At 32.9% G+C, this 24268-nt stretch overlaps 3 protein-coding genes across 7 annotated transcripts; all 3 read right to left on the reverse strand.

Annotated features, from left to right (window-relative positions):
- Positions 1–5243: 5243 nt before the first annotated feature.
- Positions 5244–9287, reverse strand: TOC90 (Avirulence induced gene (AIG1) family protein). 3 transcript variants are annotated; one of them, XM_011021916.1, is made up of 3 exons: positions 8940–9287; positions 8711–8842; positions 5244–7786 (listed from the first exon to the last, which is right to left on the reverse strand). In XM_011021916.1, exons 2-3 carry the CDS (start codon positions 8729–8731, stop codon positions 5603–5605), a joined length of 2205 nt encoding a protein of 734 aa, XP_011020218.1. In that variant the 5' UTR covers positions 8732–8842; positions 8940–9287; the 3' UTR covers positions 5244–5602. The 3 variants fall into 3 exon arrangements, with proteins under 3 accessions (XP_011020218.1, XP_011020217.1, XP_011020216.1); XM_011021915.1 differs by having other exon boundaries at positions 5244–7854; positions 8940–9285; XM_011021914.1 differs by having other exon boundaries at positions 5244–7854; positions 8711–8851; positions 8940–9285.
- A 3179-nt stretch (positions 9288–12466) lies between these two features.
- On the reverse strand, positions 12467–14947 carry LOC105122664 (actin-related protein 2/3 complex subunit 3-like). The gene is made up of 5 exons (XM_011021918.1): positions 14807–14947; positions 14531–14594; positions 14063–14171; positions 13677–13946; positions 12467–12812 (listed from the first exon to the last, which is right to left on the reverse strand). The coding sequence occupies exons 2-5, from the start codon at positions 14531–14533 to the stop codon at positions 12670–12672; spliced, it is 525 nt and encodes a 174-aa protein (XP_011020220.1). The 5' UTR covers positions 14534–14594; positions 14807–14947; the 3' UTR covers positions 12467–12669.
- Positions 14948–17752: 2805 nt separating this feature from the next.
- Positions 17753–21870, reverse strand: LOC105122665 (monogalactosyldiacylglycerol synthase 2, chloroplastic-like). Of its 3 annotated transcripts, none has more exons than XM_011021921.1 (9): positions 21202–21870; positions 20631–20803; positions 20025–20186; positions 19792–19933; positions 19465–19689; positions 19294–19356; positions 19125–19199; positions 18714–19021; positions 17753–18000 (listed from the first exon to the last, which is right to left on the reverse strand). In XM_011021921.1, the coding sequence occupies exons 1-8, from the start codon at positions 21538–21540 to the stop codon at positions 18761–18763; spliced, it is 1440 nt and encodes a 479-aa protein (XP_011020223.1). In that variant the 5' UTR covers positions 21541–21870; the 3' UTR covers positions 17753–18000; positions 18714–18760. The 3 variants fall into 3 exon arrangements, with proteins under 3 accessions (XP_011020223.1, XP_011020222.1, XP_011020221.1); XM_011021920.1 differs by having other exon boundaries at positions 17753–18020; XM_011021919.1 differs by lacking the exon at positions 17753–18000 and having other exon boundaries at positions 18377–19021.
- Positions 21871–24268: the final 2398 nt, after the last annotated feature.

Below are 24268 nucleotides of genomic sequence, written 5' to 3' on the forward strand. Positions count from 1 at the left end.
CTACCGGACTGGACTCTTTTGATTGGTGCTGAGTTCGACCCAGACTCTTTCAAGTTCTAGCGTAGCCCAAATAGTTCGACTGTGGACGCTCGCTAAAGTATGACGAAGGCAAAATTCAGAGAAGGGATTTGCAGCTCTAAGTTAAAAAATAAAATAAAAAATGAACCAGTGATACAGTTAATTTATTAAATAATATTCTTTGGACCTCAACTATTTATTTAAATCGAAGCTATTAGTTTCTTTATCTTAAGAGCTGTGTGCCATGACTACGTGGAGGGGTAATACAAGCAATCCAGTTAATTTATTAAATAATATTCTTTGGTCAATTTTTTATTTAAATCGAAGCTATCAGTTTCTTTGTCTACGTGGAGGGGTAATACAAGCAACCACCACCAGAATTAAATGGTTGTTTCTTTTTGTCTTTTAAAAATATTTTTGAAAAAATTTATTTATTTTTATTTATTTATTAATTTTAAATTATTATATTTTTAATGTTTTTAAATTAATTTAATATGTTAATGTTAAAAATAATTTTTTAAAAATAAAAAAAATATTATTAATATATATTTTAATATAAAAAATTATTTAAAAAATAATTATAACTATACTTTCAAATAAACCTTAATATCCAAGAGCAGCCGGTTACTGTGGATTTCTTTTAAAGTATAAAAAAACAAGAAGGACAACAGTTTCTGTACCCCAACATGGTTCTGATGACTTGTTCGACTGCCTTGCTGATTACTTCTTGCCATTTACATTTTCTCAATTTTGTTTCTAAATCACGTGGTCAGCTTCCTTACCCAGGAGACAAATTTGTTAATTAGTATCAACCAAGCTTAATTAATTAAGATTAGTATTCTGGAGAATGGCATGGAGTTTGGTATAAATAAATAATTAGTCCTTCACTTGCGTAATACTATGATTTTGTAGCTGCCATCCACTCCTATATATAAAGATTTTTATTCGGGAGATCAAATTTCATTGCCCTGGTCTTGAGTGACTTATAAAATTGAAGTGATTTTCTCTATCTTTTAGCCTCTCATTTTTTTCCATTCATTTTATATACATACATACATATATATATACATATAAACTGGTTTCCTTTTTTCACACGACCGTGAACCTCTGCGACTGGTCGTTGAAGTAGTCATTTTCTCAGAAGCTCATTCGCATAAAATTTAATTCATCACGTCTCTCTGCAGAAATATATAAAGATTCAATCTTTCTCTGGAAACAAAACCAGGCACTGAAATGATGGAAGACACACCATCAAAAGAAGAGATTACACGAGTCCTTGAAGTCCTAGAAGCTCTGAAACAAGCTTCTCATGATTTACAGGCACACCCCAGTCCTAACTCGGCCGAGTCCAACTCTCCTGCCCTTAAAGCTTTGTTAGAGCTCGAGACGGAATCAGATACAATTCTCTCTAAAGACCCCCTTCTCTCTACCCTCTCTGAACACCTTGCTAGCCTCAAATCCCTTTTCGACACTCTACAGAGAAGCTGTGGGCATGGACTTGGAAGTTTCTTGACTCGGCGCGTCTCGACTCAGTCTATATCCCGAGTTGCTGGGTCGATCGAGTCGGAGATTCAAGCTTGGATTGATCGCGAGAGTATAGACAGATTGATGAAAGGCTTGAAAGATCCGTTGCAAATTGAGGAGGATGAGTTGGTGGGTTTGTTGAGTCAGTTTGAGGACCGAGTTTTACAAGGGTTTAATCGTGAGTTACAAGACCTAGTGCTTAAATCAAAGATTTTTTGTTTACTTGAGAGAATTTCATGTGATCCCAGTTGCTCAAGAAAGGTAAGAGAACAGTGTGCTTTCGTTGTTTCAGCTCTGATTAGATTCAACAAGGATGTCTTCGTTGGTCAAGTGTTGATGGGTCGCTTGATTCATGGTGTTGTCTCAATGGCTTCTTGGAAATCAATGGAAGTTCTTTGTTCACTAATTAAGTCAATAAAATCACCACTTGTGGACGAGATTGAGTCTAATGGTGAAATTCCAAAAATTATTAGTTTCTTGGACTATAAAGACATGCATTTGAGAGTTGTAACGATGGATTGCATTCTTGAAATTGGCTATTTCGGCCGAAAAGAGGCGATCGAAGCTATGCTTAGAGAAGCGTTGATAAAGAAGCTAGTGGATCTGCAAAGATCAAAACCTGGTGGGGATTTGATTGACATCGGAATGTTTGATGACGAGAAGGAGAGAGGTAAGGGGGAGACGAGGTTTTTAGAGAATCACCCATTTGCAAGCTGTGTGGCAAGATTTGCAGTTCAATTAGAGGTAGGAGAAGGGTTAAGGCAGAGGGAGAAGAGGGCATTCAAACAAGAGATACTGAAGACAGTAAGGAATGCCTGTGTTTCTAATGCCGAGGCTGCTACTATTGTTGCTGAAGTTCTTTGGGGGTCTTCACCTTGATATTGTGTAATTAACAAATTTGGATTAGCAAGAAACTGGAAAGGTAATTGCCTTTGATCTGGTTTAGTGATTTGTTAGGATTTTCTTTTGTCTCGTGTCCATGTATGAATTGATCAATGCTGTAAAGGAATTGTTGAATAAATTGTTGGATTCATTAATTGGTGGTCTATTTACTATCCCCAAAATGAATGAAGAAATTTCATTGATTAAACTTTGTTTCAAATCTTTTCCTTTTATATATATCATTTTATTTTCCTTTTCGAGAAATAATATTGTTTGAGTGGAAAGTTTAACATTCAACTTGTAGTGGTTTGAGAGAGGTGAGGAATCTGGGGGGATTTTGGAGTAGGCAACCTTATTATTCCATCCATAGTTTGGGAGATGACGTGGATGAATGCATACTTTCAAATTTAGGCTATTTTAGGCCTTGGAGGGGCATCCTTGCTTGGCATATGCTGCTAGGCTTAAAAGAATCTAATTTATGTTCTTTCATTGTTGAACAAACTTGAGACAAAAAGTAATCTGACCCTCTTTAAGAAATTACTTATTTATTTATTTATTATAATTAATTGTAGATCTAAGTTTGTAAATTTATTAGATTAGTGGAAAAAAAATGTTTAGTTTATCATGATAAGTCATGTTATGTATAAGAATATCTCACAAAAAAATTAAATTTTTTTTTTTGAATTGTAAGAATATAACACTCAATCTTCATATCCATTGAAAATCATAAAGAGAATTTGTATGTGACTTCTTAGATGAGGGAAGACTATAATCAATAAATTATTTGATTAATTAAATCATTAATAAATTTGAATAAACTAAAATATATTTAGTTAATAAATGACAATTTGCAATTTCAATAGATATTAGAATGAGATAGAAAATATTTAGTCAAAAATCGATGCAATAAAATATATCATATTCTGTAATCTTCAAATTATAAACTAAGAAAATAATTTTCTATCCACTTCATCTTCTAAATATCATCAAAGAATCTCCTTAACCTATAGTTGAAATATTTTTTTAATTAAGCTATTACGTAAGCGCCAATTCAATAATTTTATTATACGTATATATAAAGTATAAACACATGTTTCTATACTTCTCCCACTTTCTTCAAGATCGATGGTGCGCAATTAAAAAAAGAGAGCACGTGGTTTAGGCCATGCTCCAAATAGCATGGCCACCCTACACCGCGCGTGGTCACCACCCCCCACGACCATTTCGATGATATGGTTAAAAACCATCTGACTTTTTTAATGGCATTGCGTGGTCAGGACCCCACCCCACGAGTTGACCACTTAATTTTTAATACTGAAAAATATTATAATACAAAATAGAAAAATAAAATAAACTAAAATAATATTTATTTTTCTGAAAACCTCCTCCGGCCATAAAATCATATTGTATTAATCCAAATCTTTTTAGGAGAAAAATTTTAAAAATAATATTTTTTTTTACACGTGGATCTGTGAAACTCAACTACATGGTAAATACAGGCTCTTTTTTATTCTCACAAAAATGGTAACTCATTGCAGTATGTATATATATATGAGTTATGCTTAGGTTAATATTTTCGAAACAATTTTGGAAAACTGAAAAGAAGAGACTTTCATTTTCCAAGAACATGGGTGCTTCTGATCTGTTGCTTTCAAGACAAAAACCTGATTCTGAGAACAACAGGTCTGTAATTTTTGTTTTGTTTTGTTTTGTTTCGTGCTATTCTTTTTCTTTCTAGATAGAAACAGATTCGTGTGCGAATGCAATGATAAATGAACAGGTTAAATAACTAATGGAGCCCAGAAAGTTGAACATCAGTGATACACACCGAGCTAGATTCTTTGATGCTTATACTGTCAAATCCAACTACTGGTGAAAAAAAATTCTTGTTGCAAGAGAAAACAGAACCTCTAATACTAGAAACACATGCTAAAGTGCCAAACCCCACTATTGTCATCATCGTATTGTGGCCAGGCTATGCCCTAAAGCAGCAAATTCATTAGCATTTGGACAAGACTACATCCCTTGGATGCATAAAAGTTGGGAATTGTCCACCATCATCTTATAGAACTCAATAGTCATCATGGCTACACAATAATTTCACAGGATACATGATTGTTATTATCATAATATCTACTGTCTACTCTATTTAATGCCAGTCATCACATTCCCAGTACGAATTTGCAAAAAACAAAGGACAGTTACACTTGTATTTCTTGAAAACTTCTGTATATCTTCTTGTGGGGCTTGGAAGTATGGGTGATAGAACGAAATTGCAGAGGAAGATGTTTGCTGGTGAGCTGAAAGATATGGTTAATCCTAATGGTCATTCAAGACCCTCTGGAAGCTAGTCATTTTTGGCCGACTTGGGGTCCCTGTATTCCATTATTGTGACTGTTAGGAAATCGGAATTGAGGCAACAGAAAGAAGGCAAGGGGAAACCACCTTGACAGTGGCTTGATTGGCAGTCAAAGTTGGCTTGCATTCAATAGAGACTGATGCAGTCGGATATTTCTCAACATTTGGATTGGTTGGACTGGGAAAATTGAAGCGGATACCCTCACCATCAGCAGATTGGATACAACTGAAGAGCATACTAGTGTCCGTCTCTCGTTTCCGAGGAAAAATTTCGAAACTCAACAACTAAAGGGCTAACTCGTGGTCAGTTTTTAGCGGACCAGATTTAGGTTGTGGTCGGGATTTGAGTTCTTTCTGGAAAAGGCGTGAGCGCAGTCAGTTGACCAATCATTGCATGCCAATAAATGGAGAAACATGAATGGATGGTCACTGAGCATAGTTCGCTAACAATTTGAAGACACTAAGAAAGTGAGACCATCATGAAGGTTTCATTCTCTGGATCGAAGTATAAATTCTCATTTTCCAATTTCCTGTACAAATATAACAACGATTTATTTGTTACTAGGCTCTCAGCCCGAGGCTGGCGGGCCAGTTGTATGATTTCAAGTAAAATACAAAAACAAAATATCGCTATCTATCCTCCAAAGATGCATCGGAAAATTGCGGCGCAGGAAAAAAAAGAAGAGAAGGACAGCCTCTGCAAAACTTAGCTCTTCATCGTTTTCTTCACGTGGAAGGCCGATTTGCATCCCAGCTAAGTAAATAAGCTTTCTAACAATGGTTCCGTCCAGCACCATGCTCAAAAGAGGACAGCAAAGACTCACCCCATCTCCAATACTTCCCTGCTTTTGTTTCCAGTCATTTTCTTATGGAAAATGGCCTTGAAAATTGAGAAAACAGAAACGAGAGCAATTTCAATGTGCTCAGAGCTGCTGATCTTTATATTAACTTGTCCCATGTTCTGGCTATTCAGATTGGCATTAACAGCCATTCTCATGCCTCTGACAGGTCTAAATTCAGACTGAAACCCTCCGCCCAGCACCATCTCCTTCTTAAAGGAGAGAGCTGACATAGACAGACTAATTCTATCATCCCTCACAGGGTAGTCTCCCCCTCTTAATGTGGCCTCAAGACTTCCACCATATGCCACTTGTTCAGAACACCTCATTTGGCCAGCATTCACTACAAACTTGAGTTGCTTCCCAACTAATATGGTATCTTCAAGCTTGGTACCAACATAGTACTTGTTCCCAAAGGATGTCAAGGAAACCCCACATTCAGTTACATTTTGCTTCAGATTCTTCAGCTTTGTGTTGCTATGAACTGTATAGATCGTACCTTTGCCAGAAGACTGAACATCAAGACCTACAGAATAAGTTCGGCCCCTAGGATCTGCATAAGCTGCAGTGCACTCAGACTGAATACTGAAATCCTGCTTGTCCTTGCTCATTTGTCCTGTGATTGAGGCATAGACATTCTTTCTTATTTCTATAGCTGTCTCCATGTTTACACCATCAAAGCCCACATCATGATCCCATCCGTGAGGATCAAGAACAGGTCTCACAAGCCATTGGTCACTAGTGACAAGGCATCGATACCTGTGTATGGTGCAATCCGAGTCAAAACTTGGAGGGACAACCATATCTGGCAACAAAACAGCCTCTGGAGATGCCTGCTGGGGATCAGAATTACTGTCATCTCCAAAGTTTTCCTCTTCAGAAAGCTTCCTCTCCCTTTGCCTCCGAGACTCTTCTTTTAACTGTTTTTTCAAATATAGTGTTTCTCGATAATCCAGCTCGTCAAGGTAGTCTTTTTTCTGTGATTTAGTCAACTTTTCAAACTGAGATTTTGTCAGGATTCGGATTGGAGGTAGTTGATCATAGTCATCTTCCTCATCTGCTTCTGAAAGTAAAATCTCATCAACATCAGGTTCTGATTCACTTGGGCATGGTTTAGTGCGATGCTTCAGAAAAGATGAGAGAAGATGGGGCAGAGAAGGCACCCGGGGGGTGATCAATGGTCCCAATTCAATGCCACCTTCAAATTTCAAGAGGGTATTAGCATCACCAAGAACTTTCGTGCATATGCAGAATAATAAGAAATGAGATTTCCATACTTGTCCATTGGGAAGAACGCTTTCCCCCATCAAGTTCTTTTTACAGTGAGGATTGTTCTCCACTAAAACTACTGGATTTTCAAGTTTTGAGTCGGATACTACCTGATTTATATAATATTGCATCAAACCTGTGCACTGAGTCACACATGATTCATAGCTAATAGGATATCCAGTAGGTCCTTCAGGAGTTGAAGAACCATGAGTCATGACAAGGATGGTGTTAAACCAAACAGCGTTGCCAAAGACTTCGGTCATAAGCTTCAGAAGGGGGAAGTCACAGTAACCCATGTTGATGAGGTCAAGGCGTTCAAAGAATAGAACAACATCTGGTGGTGATTTTCTTATGAATCTCCGAACAGAAAGCATAATCTTCCTATTTCTTCTCAAATTACTTGTAGATGAAGGTAAAAAACCAGGTGTGTCAATAAATGTTACTTTGACCCCATTGATAGACCCCACAACCTCTTTGATGTGTTCAGTGGCTGGTCGAAATGCATCAGTCAGAGCCTTTGGTTGATCGAATACAGAATTTATAGTTGCCCTCTTTCCAACACCTGTTTTACCCAACACAAGTATTCTAAGAGAGAAGTTCAATTCAGGTGTACCAGATGCCTCTTGTTCTGCTGCTACAGTTCTAGCTCCATCAACTTTAACTCTTTTCAAGTATGATTCCCCTGCTCGTATTGCAGCTGCTAGGTGCAATCTATGTAAAACCTTTGCCACCAGAAGATTGTCATGTGACTGCCCAAACCTTAGAAGAAGACGGAAGAAGTTAATTCGAAGATCCTCAATCGTGGTCAATGAATCAGCTTTCTTTACCTCAACCTCATGATTAGGTTGGTAAGAATCTGCAGCCACTTGCTCCAGAGATTGAGGAGACCCAGTTTCCTGATTACAGTTAGACGAGCATAAAGTATCAGAAGTTGGTGATGGAGACTCTAACTGGGCCACGTGAGCTGCAAGTAATAACAAGCAAATAAACTCTCGCTGAATGCAAAAATCAAGTGTTAAAGTCAGATGGCAAACATAAAACAATTTCAAACTCAGTTACAAACTCAGCTCCCAGCATTAAAACAATTTTTTTGCCTTGTCAGCATATGGTAATGGCAATTACTGTTCATACTCCACGTAGAAAATGCCCATTATACATGTCATACTCAAAAGTATAAAAAAGCAAAACTCTATCAAAATGTTTTCAAGCTAGCATGGAGCAAGATAGCTTGTTTCTTCATACTAAATTACTGCAGTAACTAAAACCAAACGTTCCAGAAGATTCTTAACAATTTACCATCTCTGCACTAATAATTAAAACAGGCAGTGCAATTCATGATCCTTGAATCACTGATCCCCAAACCAAGCCCAATATAATTCAAATCCATGGGACCAGAATCCAATAACCAAAAGTTAGTTGCTTTGATTGGTAGAGCTATAAACAACCCCATCCCCAACCCCTAAACCAAGAAACACCTCATTCTCTCTAAAAACTTTTAAAAAGGTAATTAGCATGAGGGGCCAAACAAACATCTCGAGCAATTCTCATTTCCGCAAGGAAACTCATGCCACTGGATTCCCCAGCACAACTACCATAAATATAAATATCTAATATCACAAAGTAATTCTCTCATTTCAACAAGAAAACTCATTGTTTTAGTACCTAACTGAGAAAACCATTTCTCCATCAAGCAAAACATCCTCCGAAGAACAATAATTATCCAATTAAATGCTAACTGAAACACATATAAAGAGACAAAACTATGACCAAGAAAACAACAAATTTCACAGCAAGAATAGCCAAGAAGCAAAAACAAGCACCTGGATCATCAGATTCTTCATTAACAGGCTCCTCGCTAAAGAAACTGCCACTGCCTGACAAAGGTCCAGTTGAAGCCAAAGACTTGGACAATAACTGACCAAAAACCCAATCTCTAATACCCTTCATTCTAACTGCAAGAACTAAAAAAGATGGCATCTTTCGTAATGATTTCGAATGTTAAACAATAAAACCAAACAATCAATAACCTGAAATAAGTAAGAGATTTACCCAAATCAGTCCAAAGTGATAGACAAAAGTTGTTGAGCCCTAATACAAAACTGAAAGAACAAGAAACAGAGAGAGTGCCCAATAAAAATCAGACAACTAGGTTTTGAAATTCTGTGTCAAAATCAAAACCCCAGTTGGAATCAGCTAAGAAAGGTGTGTGCTTTTCTTGGATTTGGTGATGTCGAGAAAGTGGGCAGGAGAGGTGAGGGACTGAGAGAGAGAGATTGTAGATAAGACAGGGATGATTAACACACAGAACACGGTCACAAACAAAGCCCTGTTTTTTCTTCTTGTTGTGATTTTGTGAATAAAGAGAGAATCGAAATAAATCGATAAATTGTTGTTATTATTATTATGCAAAACTCTAAAAGTTAGGGGAAATATTGTTGCCCATAGCCACTCTCAATTCACTGATTTTTTTTGTTCTAATTTTGTTTACATTTAAATTGCTAAATTAGAGGTTAATTTTGATTAATTTATTAGGAAAGATTAGATTAAAATATGGAAGATCAAAGTGAAAAAATTAGAAGTGATGAGTGGTTTTATCAAAATTTAAGTGAAATATTCTTTGTAGTCCCCAAAATTTATTATAAATCTTTGGCCCCTTTTATTTTTAAAATTTAAGAACAAAGTGAAGTTTAGCCCAATGCTTTAATTTTTTTATTTTTTTTATTTTTTATTTGAAAAAAAGAAGAAGAAGAAGGCTTCCAGCAACAAATAAAAAAAATTATCACTTACACTGATTTTAGTCATGAAAAATAGTAATTTGATGTTAATGAATTTCTTTGAATTAAAAAAAATTATCATGGGTGTTTTTTATTATGAATTTTTAGACTAATTTTTGAATTGTTTGAAATCATAAATATATTTTACATGATATTTATATTGTTGTTTTGTCCAAAATATAGTTGAAATATATTTTTTTATTATCTAAAACATCATAATATAATTTTTCAATATTTTTTAGATAAAACAGATAATATATTACCTTTTAAAAAAAAAATAGATGAGATCACCATTTTTTTTTTTATTTAAATCATCGTAACCTTTTTTGTGTGCTCTTTGTGTTCTAGGTCAACCAGACTTAAACACTTAAGGTTTTTTTTTGTCTAGATTTTATCCATTATAAATAAAATTTTATTGGTATTTTATTTTAAAAAGTTTTTATTATTTAATATTTTATTAATTATTATTTTTTTGTTTAATATTTTTTTCTTCCTAATTTCCTGAATATTTTGTTAATTTATTCATTTTAAATAAAAAATATTATTTAGATCAATTAAGTTCATTATCTAGACATAATTTTTTAATTTTAATTTTAATTGGTTAGAAATCTTCATTCATAATTTTTTATGTTACATAAATTTATTTAATTAAATACAATTATAAATTTTATAATTTGTTATTGAGATATTTTATGTTAAAAAACATATAAAAAATAATATTATATTATAAAAATCTAACCCGAAGCAATCATTCGAGTGAGAAAGTTTTTAGCGTATGGGCTTCTGCTTTTATTTTTGTTGGACCAGATCTTGGGCTGTGCTGGAAAGTCAGGTCCAGTTTCATCCTTCTAACTCGGCCATTTTGCCACTTTTCCAAAACTACGAATCTTAAACCCATGCATTCCAATTTATATGGAACAAGAGAAATTATTATTAGATGCTTTCGAGATTAATTATCCATGCACTACAGGCACTTGATTAATCAAGTTTTTTTTAAAATCAATTTAAGTATCGATTGAATTCCTTTGTTTGATCAATTTGTTTAACGTAAGTCTTTCATTAGTAATTTTGTTTATCAAACGAGGTGTGTTTCGACTTCGTTAACCTCATCACTTATTTTTTTTTATTTCAAAAATGAAAAATAAAGAAATAAAGGAAACTTGTACAAAATTATAAATTTTATAATTTCAATAAATTTCTTTTGTAATAAAAAAATAAAAACTAATTAGATTAATGAAATTAAACAACACATGTCGCTTGATTATGTAATTTACTTAACACCATCAACAAAAACTTAAATAAATGACTCAAATTGAGCAAATCAATTTAGTACAGAGATACAATTAATACTTAAGTCAATATAAGGATGAGATTAATCAATTGCTTATTGTATATATGAGAGTATTGTTGGTTGTGGGTTAGATGAACTTTTTTAATATAAAAAAAATATTCTTGTTAGTATTTTTTTTTTAACAAAAACAACATATGAGAATTCACCTTATCTAACCTGACTGACTTGATAAATTTAAAGATTGCTCAAATGATCAATAAAAATATAGTTTGATTTTAAAAAATCATGACAATATTTTTTTATAAATAATAAAACAATAAAATATTAGATCTACTTAGGTTAACTTATCAAATCTATTGCCTTGGTTATGAAATCCTAATAACCTTATAGAAAAAAAATAAAAAAATTATTAAACTTGATTCTCAATCAACCCAATATTAAATGATGAGATTGAACACAAAATTTAACTAATATATATATAGTCAACTTTAGTTAACTTGCCAAACATGAGTTAAAAGATTAAGATATTTTCATAAAAAAAAAATTAAACACAAATTATAAAACTTGAATCCTAATTAACTTAATATTGAAGGATGAAATTAAAAAAAAATCAATTAAAAAAACATAAAAAAACTATCTGAATCAACCCAAGTCAACCGAACAAACCTATAATCTAGGTTATGAGATTATCACCATTAATCCTTAATTAATTTAATATCTAAAGATGAATATAGCATTGAGCGATGAATTATCATCATCATTATTATAATGATTACTATTCTTATCGTTATTATTACCACTATTAATATTGTCATTATTATAATAGTCATCATTGCTACTACTTCTATTATTAAATAATATCATAATTGTTATTGGTATTATTATTGTGATTACTATCATTATTATTGTTGTTATTATCATTACTTATACTATTATTATAATTATTATTACTGTTATTATAATTAATTATTAGTTATCACTGAAATAACTAATAATATTTTTACAACTGTTTAAATAAAAAATAACATAATTTCAATTCGCTAATTTATTGTACTAATTGTCTCATTTATCCGGATTCTCAAGTGTCTTCTAGAGAAATTCAAAGACACTGGCCTTGAAATATAAACTCCTTATCAGCTTTTGCCAAATTGAGGTGTCTCGTCATCTTGTTAGTTTGTATCTTTTTGCATGTTCCAAGAGGAGAAATCTACCACATTTGGATTGATTTCTTCTTCTTTCATTGAAGATGCCTCGAGTAGAGCAACGTTATCTTTAATTGCGAGAAACCAGTTGTTCATGGTTAAAATATAAGTATACAATTTTTCAATATTCGATCATCAGAAAATCAATTTTATAAAACATTATGGCTTCCTTCTGATGAAGAATTAGAAAAGCTGAGTTACGAGAAACCAATTGTGCAAATGATGCAAGCATGAGATGCAAAAGCGTAGCAATCATACCACATATCCCTCATCTTTACCATGCCTCTTATTAACATTCCCCTCTCTTCCTTTCAGAAAATGAAGGCAGTACGAATAGAAACTTCAACTTCATTTTACAAATATACTGTAATATCAGTCATTAGCACACAAAACATGTCTGCTGCCTGATTTGAAGACATTGTCATTCATATTTAGCTTGGTAACAAAGAATATTCACAACTTGTTATCAGGCTTCTATTTGTCACCTTAGGTTGAATATATAAACAAAATACTCAAAGAGCAATGATATTCATGAATTTCCTCTTGGCAAATGCCAACCACCATTTGTTTGGAGTCCCATTGGGTCTATATGCGACACTCAGTAATCTCCCACTTGTTTCCTCCCTTGTCTGTTTAAGATACTTTCTGAAGAGCTCTGCATTTTAAGAATTCGTAAGTATAAATACGGAAAAACATTGAAATAAAAAATAGCAAATCAGTCACAATCATACTGCAAACAAACCAACATTCAAAACCAAAGAGCTTAAAAGTCCAAGATTTCAGAATTATGGCTCAAATCAACAATTCTGTAGAACAGTTAATAAAGGGAGCCGTAATGGAGAACTTGCAGCCAACTGAAACTATTATTGAATTTTATTTACTATGCAGTGTCACAATTCAAAAACTTATATAGCTAAAGCCATTGGAATAGTACACAATATCACCAGGGTCGAGGATATTAAACTGCCCTAATGATATAGTATTGATATGGAAAAGAACCATGAGAGTAAAATGACAAAGTCTCCATGGTTTGAAATGTGAATAACAAAGTCTGTCACACAAAATTTTCATCAGCAGAACAGTAGGAGGAACACGAGTAAAATGCGGTAATGCCCATGTCTTATTGATAGCTGAAAACAGAAACAAAATTGATTTCACGATCCCTATAATCCAGTCACAAACTGAGACGAGAAGTTAATTCAGATTACTAGCAGGGTTATGGCAATCTGCGAGGTAAACACCAGCCCACAATCAAGCATCGATGCATTACTCCTCAGACTTGTAAGTCCAGAGGTTGAACATTATGCAGTTTGAAGAGAGAGCTAGTGCATTTCAATGCTTGAATGATATAATTATAATATAGCATGCAAATAAATTTTCTCATGGATCATTTAGGCTATCTAAAACTTGGTTTGTAATTCATATAGTTTTACAAATTTGACCAAGTAAACTTGCTTGTAACATGACATCTGTTACACAAATTTAACTCCAGGAAAAAGAAAAAAAGAATGAAGTTTACCTGCTTCCTTCTGAGATTGAGGATCAGCAAAAAGGCCCGGGAAAGGAAAACCAGACTCTCCAGGCACAGAAACCTTCTCCAAACCCAAGTTAATTATTGCCTTAGTACCTTCAGCCAAAGTTCTACAACCCTCAAGCCTCTTCAAAGCCACATTGATGTAGAACGTTAAGTAAATAAGGAGCTTATCTGCTGGGCTTTGAATATTAAAATTTCTAAAGAAAACATTGGCACGAAAAAACGTGATTGCTTCATCAACTATATCAGTTCTATCTGCACAAAACACGTACCAGTTTCCACACAATCAAGACCAGAAAGAAAAAAAAACCATCTAAAAGTCATTCAATCATCGAAACAAATTATAATGCATGTGTTTATAACTTTATAACCTTGATCCGAAACTGGAGCAGGACCCTTTATATGACTTTTCAACGGAAGCAAAGGACAGCCACATGCTTTTTTCACTCCCTCCTCGTCCACGAAACTAGAGTGATGAACCTAAGCATGAAAAACCATCTTTCAAACTTCATCTATAAACAAAAACTCAATTCACATTTGGTTATTACCAAATATAAATACACGAAATAAATAGAGCAAGAAAAATTCTAAGAACACAGATACCTTCATTAGTTCCAAAGCAAACCCAATTATGATGACAACCAAGTTTTTCCCATTAAATGACTAAAGCCACAACCTTTTACCATATCTACTCTTTTGATTTCAACTAAACCTGCCTCTACCCAATAGTACAAATAAATCTGACATATCCAATCGACAATTTATATCAATTTTTGAAAGTAAAAATACAAAGATGAAAATTAATGAGGAAACAAGATTTCCAGATTTCATTCACATACCATTTTCAATCCCAAAGCTCAAACATTCAAACTTTTGCAGTATTTCAGTCAAATAAGAGTATCCCTGAAATCAATTAGAAGCAAGATATTAGATTTGCAAATTTTGAGAGCTGAATTGATGCATTAGAGAGTGCTCAAATGTTAAATTATTGTAGAGACTCGGATATAAAAACAAACCTGTTTTCACTGGAAATGAAAACATAAGGGGCAAAAAAAAAAGTCCCATGATTTAAAATCTTAAGAAAGGTAAAGGTAAGAAAGAAGTAATAAAATTACCTGAAAATTTTCAGTCTCGCAGGAGTACGTTGTCGGAGTTTGATTAACGTTGCTGTTGGCCTTTGATCTGCAGTTTTAAGCAAACGAGGAGATCAAAACGCGCTGTCGTTTTTTTTTTCTTTATTGCGTGGGCTGTCGTCTCTGCTCGGACTCCAAATGAGAGTTTCGAATCCCTCTTGGGAAAGCGTTTAAGAGATATTTTATAAAATTTTAAGTTTTTTTTTATAAAGTTTTTTAATTTTTTACGAGTTATTATTAAAAATAAATTTTAAAAAATAAATTTTTTTAATAAATTTTTATATATAAAAAAAAAAAAACTTTGAAAAAGAATGTTATTACACTCTAAAAATGGATACCCGTTTTCTGCTTTCTTTCCTCTCTTTTTCCCCCCTTTTTTTCAAGTAAAAGGAAAATATCATGCATGTATTATTTATTTATTTTGTCTAAAAGTCTGAGAATTTATCTTGATTATTGATTCATCCATGTAGAATTATATATAATTTCTTTTAGAACATGCTTGGCAGAATCCACACCCCATCTCTTTGAATGCTCAAACTGTCTTCAAGGACAGAGAAAGATACAATCCGAGGTAGCTGTACATTGCATTTTAATGATAACAGGAGTTAAAGATAGTGATGATGCAGTCCCAATTCGTAGAAAGGCTAAAAAATTATTTCTTCTGGAAATCAGATGCCAGGAACTAGTTAGATAGAAAGACAGACAAAAGCCTTCTCTAAAACTTATCAGGTCAGTATCTATTACAAGGCATTGTCCAAGATCTTACATTTAAAACCATAAAGCTGTCTCCTACCACAAAATCTTTGAGTGCAGAAGAGCTTGGACTGTAAGCAATCGGATGAGTTTCTGATTCAATCCTGCAGATTGCATCCAGCATTCTGTAACTTTTCTCTCTAGGATTATGCAAGCCCACCAGCATTTGTGATTAAAAAGCAGCAGGAAATCCCCATTTTCAAAGTGCTTTATCACCGGAACGCAATCGGAGAATATTACCGTGACAAGCATTTTGACCCATGAGTCGCTCACGAGTCACCCCATCCTCTTGCATTAGCCACACCTCCACAGAACCTTGCTTGAAGGCACAGAAATACAAGGAGTCGTCCCTAAAAACCCTTGAAAACAGGCGAACTTGAAGGGCCGGCTTGCGGGATTTGAAAGCTACCGAGGATGACCCATTTATCTTCTTGTCTACGGAATTCCATTCCCTTTAGTTCCAAGAACCTTCCTCACAAAATTTGCCAGTTCTGTCACCATGCCATCCTCATGACCAGTTTACACGTTCAGGTGCTTTATTAGCAAATACAAATTCAAGATGGGCATTTACTTGGAGCCTGTTTTACTGGGATTTGAAATTTATTATTTAGTTTTTTTTTATAATAATCTATTTTTTATTATATTAGTAAATAAAAAATGAGTTATTATATTATTAAATAAAAATAATTATTATAAATTTATTTTTATTTATTTTTTATAGGGTTATTGTGATTTTAGAAAAATATTGACATTGAGTTGGTGCGTGGTTTTCTTAAATTTTATTTTTTATTCTGTTATTAAATAACAAATAATTCTAAAAATATAATTATTAAGATTAAATTTTATAATTTATTTTAATTTAATTTTTTACATAATTATCATGGTTTTAAAAATATATTTTGATATTAAATTAATATTTGATTTTACAAATATTTATTATTATATCATATAATTAAATAATTTTTTAAAATAAAATTATTAAATTTGATGAAATTCATCATTCTAGTAATTGATTTAATAAGTTAAATTTAAATTTACTTAGATTAATATAATATCTTACCATCTTAATTATTTTTAAGAAATGATATCATTTTAGAAAATAAAAGTTATTATCTTAATTATTTCTAAGAAATGATATCATTTTAGAAAATAAAATTATATTATATTTTTATTATTTATTTATTTAATTTTTTTTTACCTGTAAAAACAATCAAATAATATTAAAAAAATCCATTTTCTCCCAGAGGCAAGGGCCAGCGTATGAACACGTTCTTTTCAGAAAATCGAGCAAAAATATATGAATATTATAGACACTGTCTCTTTTAGCTAAAACAGAAAAGTGATGTCATAGGTGCCCTGTGATTGAGTTGCACTGTAACTTTCTATCATGTCGGTGTAAATTCTTTATCATAATTTTCTTACATCTCCACCCTCAAAAAAATAATCATCAATCATCACGTGTTGTTGTCATCATTCCACTGTTTTCTTCACTAATTATTTTATTATAACCATTATTAATATTATTATCATCGGAACAGCAATTAGGTTATTGTCATCATTCCACTGCTATCATCATTAACTATTTTATTAAACTTAGCTTGTTCTTACAGGTTAACTTGAAAAAATCAATATTTAGAGCTTAATCTAATTAAGGTTTTAAATTAATTAGATAATACATTAAACTTGAAAATTTTGGTTAATTTGATAAGATTTTTGATAACTATGAGACCCAATCTAAACCTAACAAGATTAAGATCAAGATCAAAGAGGAAAAAAAAAAGGAGAATAAGAAATGCCATCATTTTAATAAAAATAATTGATCGGGTTGATCAGTAACCCAAACATTTTTTCGGATCAATCTTCGAATCTGATGTAACTACTATGGGCCCGAAACCAACAAACACAGCATACTATGAAAATTCGTATTAATATTCTATGCCAGGAATCTTAACTTGCAAGTCACAACCTGCTTCGTGGCTTATTCAAGATTCTCCTCGATGCTGTCATCAATTTCCAAAGATATTACGAAATGCTGTTTTTTTACTTTAACATTGTTAGTATCTTCTGAGCTGTATACACAGAGATTAAATGATACGTTCATCTGAAATCTTATTTCCGTGACTTTCTTTAAAACTTAGAAGGCAAAATGACAAGAAAGAAAACAAAACCAGTTACCGTCAGAACCTGCCAACCATTCCTTCAACAGTGTATATAGTATAGGATCCATTGTTCAAGCTCTCAAGTCATCTCTCTTCCTAAGCTAGGAGGGTCGTTTGTTTGAAAGAGGACGAAAATATTAAGTTTAATTTATGGTCATAGCTTGCTAACCAATCACTTGTCTGTCCCACAATTCACACGTCAAGGGTTGTAACTGTACACAATCCACCATTTTACTATCAGATCGCTTCAGATTGATTGGTGTTCTGTTGGAAACATTCAGCAGCTGTCAAAAACACAGCAGTAAGATATAATAGAATTGAAAGGACATCAAACAAGTTATTTTCAATTTTTGCTTAGGGATCAATTTTGTTCTTCCATTTTTCCTTTTTACAAAAGCCACGGTGAATTGAAGTTATCACAATGTGGTTATTTCATTAGAAAATTGTAATTGAATAATTTATTCTGTGAAGTTGTAGCAGAGATTTCTTGGTTTTTTCCAACATTGACAGGTAGTCAGAGCAACTAGCGTGCCTTAATTATTCAGATTATCAGTATCAATGTACAAGTTGGTCTTCTTTGTTTAAGCTTGAAGTAAATTTATAGCAGGGGCTACATTCAAAGCCAAGCAAACTAGACTTCTTTGTTGTAAAGAAAAACCATCCTAGTCAAAGCATATATATAGATTGAAGATTACAGGACTAAAAGTTCAAGCAATCAATGCCAGGGTTAAAATGAAGAGGGAAGCATGATTCATATCCTAAGGAACTATTAAGAAAAAGATTATACAACAAAGTCAAGTTTCACCAGACCACTAACTCCTCCCAAAAAATACCCTAAAAGAATCACAACCTTTACAAACATCAGAACATGTTCTTAGAAGAATTCACTCTCCCATTAGTTGGTGTTCATAGACTCTTAAGGACAAAGAATGGCACTATTAGAACTAGCTATACATTTCATTCTAGTACTGACAGACTTTGGTCATGGTTGATGGTGCACACTGGAGGGTGAAGGTTTCATTGATCAGATTATGCTTGTGAAAGATGCTGTCAATACATAAGGGATATTCACAAGAGGACCGCGTGCTTGTGCGAGTTCATGAATGTCCTTTATGATGTCAAATACAGCCTCCGGTTGGGCTAGTTTGAGTGCATTCTGTGACATTCTTTCAAGTTCATCTGTTTTCGTGCAAAACCATTCCGTCACAATTTTTGCTGTTTCTTTAGGACTTCTGGTGAAGACACCAGCCCCATTGTCTACCACATAAGGAACATTTCCCTTTTCCTGCGGTTGCCAAATGAAGATAAAAAAATGAGATGAAATAAGAACTAAATCTTGACTGTTAATTTGTCAAGTTAAGCAAATGTGCAGAACGCCAATCGCTTACTTGTCCAGGAATGTAGTCGTTGAGAATAATAGGTAGCCCCCTTATCAATGCTTCTGCAATAGTGCCAGGTCCAGCCTGTGAAACATTGAAGTCAGTAAAATCAATTAGATAAAGTTAATAAACAAAAAGGATTCATTTAGCATCTAAAGCTAAAATATCTTTAGCACACTTTTGTAATTATGCAGTCACAAGCTCCCATCCATTTCTCCATCATTGTCTCAAATCCTCTAACCTGCAATTAGGCAAATAAAAAGACCAATATTCAACAAATAATTTTGTGAATGCATGAAGTATATCATACTCTTCACATACTACACGGACGGGAAGTAAAATCCAATACCTTAACTGGGATTGTCCATTCATGAGATTCCAATGTAGATTTAAGAACCTTATTACGGCCACAAATGATGATCAATTGCCCAAGTGGTTTCCCAAGTTCTTTATCAAACAATGATTCTCCAAGAGCCAGTGCAGTTTTCTTAACAGGACCCATACCTTCACCACCTCCCATCAGTAAAACCGCAGGCAAACTAGGGTCCAGTTCAAGCTCTTCTCTTAACTCATCCTGTATGACAAGAAGCCAAAAGAAAGAAGCGCACAGTTAAGTGAGAAAATCATCCTAGTAGAGCATAACTGTGCTTTTAATTGTGTGATCACAGTTGTGCACCTTCGAAAGAACTGCACGAGCAAAAGATGGCCGGATAGGCAAACCAAAAACACGAATTTGAGAATCTTCTAGGCCATCTAATGCAGCCCTCTTGGCAACCTCCTCTGATGGGCAGTAGCATCTATTCACCCCAGGATGAAACCTGAAAGTACTTTCATTGTTACAATAGATAACCAGTTATGATAAAGGGAAACAATGAGCCATATATCTTCAAAATGACAGAATTAACTTACCATGTAGGATGGCAGCTATTGAGGTCGGTGATGACTGTAACAAAAATCACTTTCTTTTGTAAGCCTTGCCATTTCAGGACCCACAAAGGAATATGCTGCATCATGGGATGAACACTGATAATTATATCCGGTTTGTACTCCATTAGACCAGCCTCCACCTCCCTACAATCACACACACAACAGAATAAGATTTAAAAAGTTCCACTAAACTTATTAACACAAACATTGGATTCACTTTCTTTCCGACATCCAATCACATTTCCAGCACACAAGAAACAAATGATTTTAGCTTTAACAGTAATCTACATTGTGTGCTGATAAGTGGGGTCAGAAAGAATCATTTTCAAGAAGAAACTACAAAAGCATAATCAATAGAGGAAGAGGAGAAAGAATAAAAAAAAGTCCTTAAAAGCTCTAACATTTATTAATCAAAAGATTAAATCTTTATTATACTGTTGTGACCAAATTGACGTATTAATCCATAAAATTAAAATGACAGCTGTAAATTAAAACTATAAACTACAATCCACTTGCCAGCAATAAATTATCATAAAATGATGAAATATCTCCAAGGAAAAAACTAAAAGATTGAGGGAATTAAATTACTTGGCATAGTAGGCAGCGATAGCGGCAAGATAGCAGGAGTGTATCCATCTTGGAGAAGTACTGTGAAATGCCACCTTCCATAGCTGTACGTGTTTCACCATGAATTTGTATTGCCTCTCCATATCATTCAATGGCCAGCCTGTGTACTCTTTCCAAACATCCTTCACAATTATCTGAAAGTAATGACATGTAGTAGAGTCCTTGTTTAGCAGATGAATTCTTCAAGTCCAGAAACAGAATTTCACCAGTAAAACAGAGGAGGAGAGATGGGGAAAAGGCCTTGAAAAGAGGAGGAATTGATTGAATGTGAAAATAACAGAATTGATTATTTTGCCGTGAAAAAAAACGTTTAGCAAATTAAGAAAACAGCAAACAAATAAATCCAAGAAGAACAAAATGGCTACTACCATATTGACAAAATCGGCACTTTCCTTATCCACCTTACATATATAGAAAAACAAAACAAAACACCTCTAACAAGATAATCAGAAGATCAAAATCAGAGGCCACAAAAAACCAAAAAAAAAATCATGTTCTACACAGAAGGAAACTCAAAGCCTAAATCACATACCCTGTATTCATCACCATATTCAAGCTTGAAAGCTTCACGAATGGCTTCAGCAGAAGCACGATGACCACCACCTGTATCACTCATAAGGATCAAAACATTCTTGGCTCTCTCAGCACCAATTTGAACAAGTTCCATGGTCCCATCTTCCTCTTCAAAATCATAGTCACTCTCTCGGATATTATACTTAAGCTTTTGTAGATTGTTGCAATTATAGCTTTCGCTGCTGCTGCTGCTGCTGCTGCTATCACTATTACTGCTAACGGACCCAAGATTACTATAAACTCTTTGTAAAACCTCAGTAAATGATGCTTTCCTCGGAGGAGCCTGCACCTTCATCATTCTAACGAACTTCCAAGAATTTGAAAAGTCGGTAAAAGAAAAGGCAAGAAAAACCAAGTAAAACCGAACGGTCAAACTTCCTTCCCGCCACCGGAAAATGGGGCTTTTTCTGGCTGAGAGAGGGAGAGAAAGTGGTGGTTTTGAGAGAGAACAAGGGAGGGGCAAAGGAGAGAGGGAGTGGAGGGGGGCTGGGGGTGAAGGTTATATTGTTGGTGTTTAAGGTTGTGTGCGGTGGCAAGAAAATGTTTTTGCAGGTTTTGAAATTGTAGTAGAAGGATGCTAATAATGTGCCTAGCTGCTAAAGAATGACGCCTTTTTTGCATTAGGATTTGTGGCTTTTTGTGGGGTGTTATTTAGAGAGTTTATTAGCCGTCGGATTCGCATTTTATTTTGGAATGTTCGTCCGTGGAGATTTTTAGATTCGAATCTTCTAAAATAGTGCTGGCCGCTTTGATGGTCATGGTGAGTTTTGGGTTTTGCTATCGTGCCCTTTTCTTTATGGGTATTTGCTCGTGTCGGCTAAGAAAAGGGGAAGAAAATGATGTTGTTAACGAGGGTGGAAGGGGAAGACAAGTTCGGCCCTTGGTGGTGGTTCCAATTGGCTGTTGTGTTGAATTATGAGTATAGGATGGCGTAATTAATTCATGATAATTTGAAATGGAGCCGTGATTAAGTAGAGGAGAGGGACAAGAAAAAGAAAAAAGAAAAAAGATTGGGTTTTAGTAGAATTAATCAAATCTTGCCATGATTTTAAGATGTTCTTGACATCATTCAACTAAGTTAGGCTCTCATAACGAATTGAAAACGATTCATGGATTAATTTCTTTTTCATAGACTTCCTTTTTGCCTTCTCATCAATTTAATGATCTTTTTGTTTTTTTTTTCTCATCGTTATCTCATCTCTTAATTACTTGGTATCTTGCATTCATTATCCATAATCATTCCTATTTCACCAATTTTTTATAATCCATTTTCTAACAGTATCATATCATAAATACATACATATATATATATATATGAATTAATTAATTTATTCATTCATTGAGATTAACTTTTTTAATAATTTTAAGAAGATATCTTCACGGTTGACTAGTATATTCAGAATAATTCATTTTTCTAAATATTATTTTAAAAAAATTCAATTCTTCTCTTGAAGTTAATGTAGCCCCTCTTGATAATCATTAATCCACAATAATTTGTTTTTGTACTTTATTATTTTATATTTTGATTCTTTAATATTTTTTATTTTATCTTTTAACATTATAATATTATAGATTTGGGCTTGGCCAACTTTTTTTTTTTTGTCTACCAATTAAAATGTTAAAAAATCTAGAAAATATTTGATTGCTTGATTAATATTTATTTTGAAGAAATAAAATTTAATTTTATTGAATTAGAGCAACTAAGGCTTTAGAGAATGAATTTTAAGCTTTGAAGAATATTGAACCCTTTCAATTTTCTCCTATTAGGGACTGGGTTATATGAGTAAAAAAAAATTATTATGAGTGATTATTATGTTAGTTAAAAATTAAATTTTTTTATTTTTTAAAAAAATGTTTTTTTGGTGTGAATTATTAAGATTACTTCTTTTAATTTAATTAGGCCGCTTTATTGTTGATACTTGTTTTTTATTATATAATTAAATTAAATTAAATTATTTTACTTAGTTAAGTTTATGAATCAAGTCATAAATAGAGTCTAAACATTTTTTTTACCCCATATTTTTTGTCCAACCTACAATATAACGCATGCCACCAATTTGTTATTTTTTTAATTTTGGCAAGCATTTTTTTGGTGCAAAATATTATGATCATTTCTTTTGATTTAATTTGTTTGACTTACTATTTTTTCAGATTTTTTTGATATAATAATATTAAAAATAATTTTTAAAAAATAAAAAATATATATATTATTTTGATATAATTTCAAGTAAAAAAATATTTTAAAAAATAATCCCCGCCACACTTATAAATGAATTATGAATATTCTTTTGTTTTAAATACTAAATTTGTAGGTGATTGCTAACACTAGTTGATATTTTCTCATCACCTTTGAGCATCCAATTATATACAAAGTTACACCTGATCTCAAAAGGAATTTGCTTGTGGTTTGATCTAATTGTGAATAAATTGACAATAAAAATAAAAAAATGATTACTGTAGATTTTACTAGATTATAGACATGAGTTGTATTGCATATTAAATTAATTTTTTTAATATAAAAATATTTAAATATTGCTAATGTGTTTTTCTAATAGAAAAAAATTAAATTATATGGGGATTATTCTAATATGACCTGGTCAACATCGCAAATCAAAAGACAATTTAGATTAACCTGTCAAATTTGTGATTCAGGTCATGAGATTGAGATAACCTAGTAAAAAGTAAATTAAAAAAAATTATGAAATTTAGTTTCTGATCAACCTAGTGTTGAAAAATAAAATTAAAAAAAAATCAATTTAAAAAAAAACATAAAAAATAACTTGAGTTAACTCGGGGTAACCTGCTAAACCCGTAATTAAAAGTCATGAGATAGGGATAATCTTATAAAAAAGAAAGTTAAAACAAATAATGAAGTCTAATTCTCAATCATACCAATATTAAAGGATGAAATTGAAAAAAAAATATTAATTAGAAAAAAAAAACATGAATCAACATAGCTAACGTGTCAAACTCCAGGTCATGAGAATAAATTTTATAAAAAATAAATTAAAAAAAAATATAAAGAC

The sequence above is a fragment of the Populus euphratica genome, unplaced genomic scaffold (genome assembly GCF_000495115.2).
Source record: "Populus euphratica unplaced genomic scaffold, PopEup_1.0 scaffold20.1, whole genome shotgun sequence".
Lineage (NCBI taxonomy): Eukaryota > Viridiplantae > Streptophyta > Magnoliopsida > Malpighiales > Salicaceae > Populus > Populus euphratica.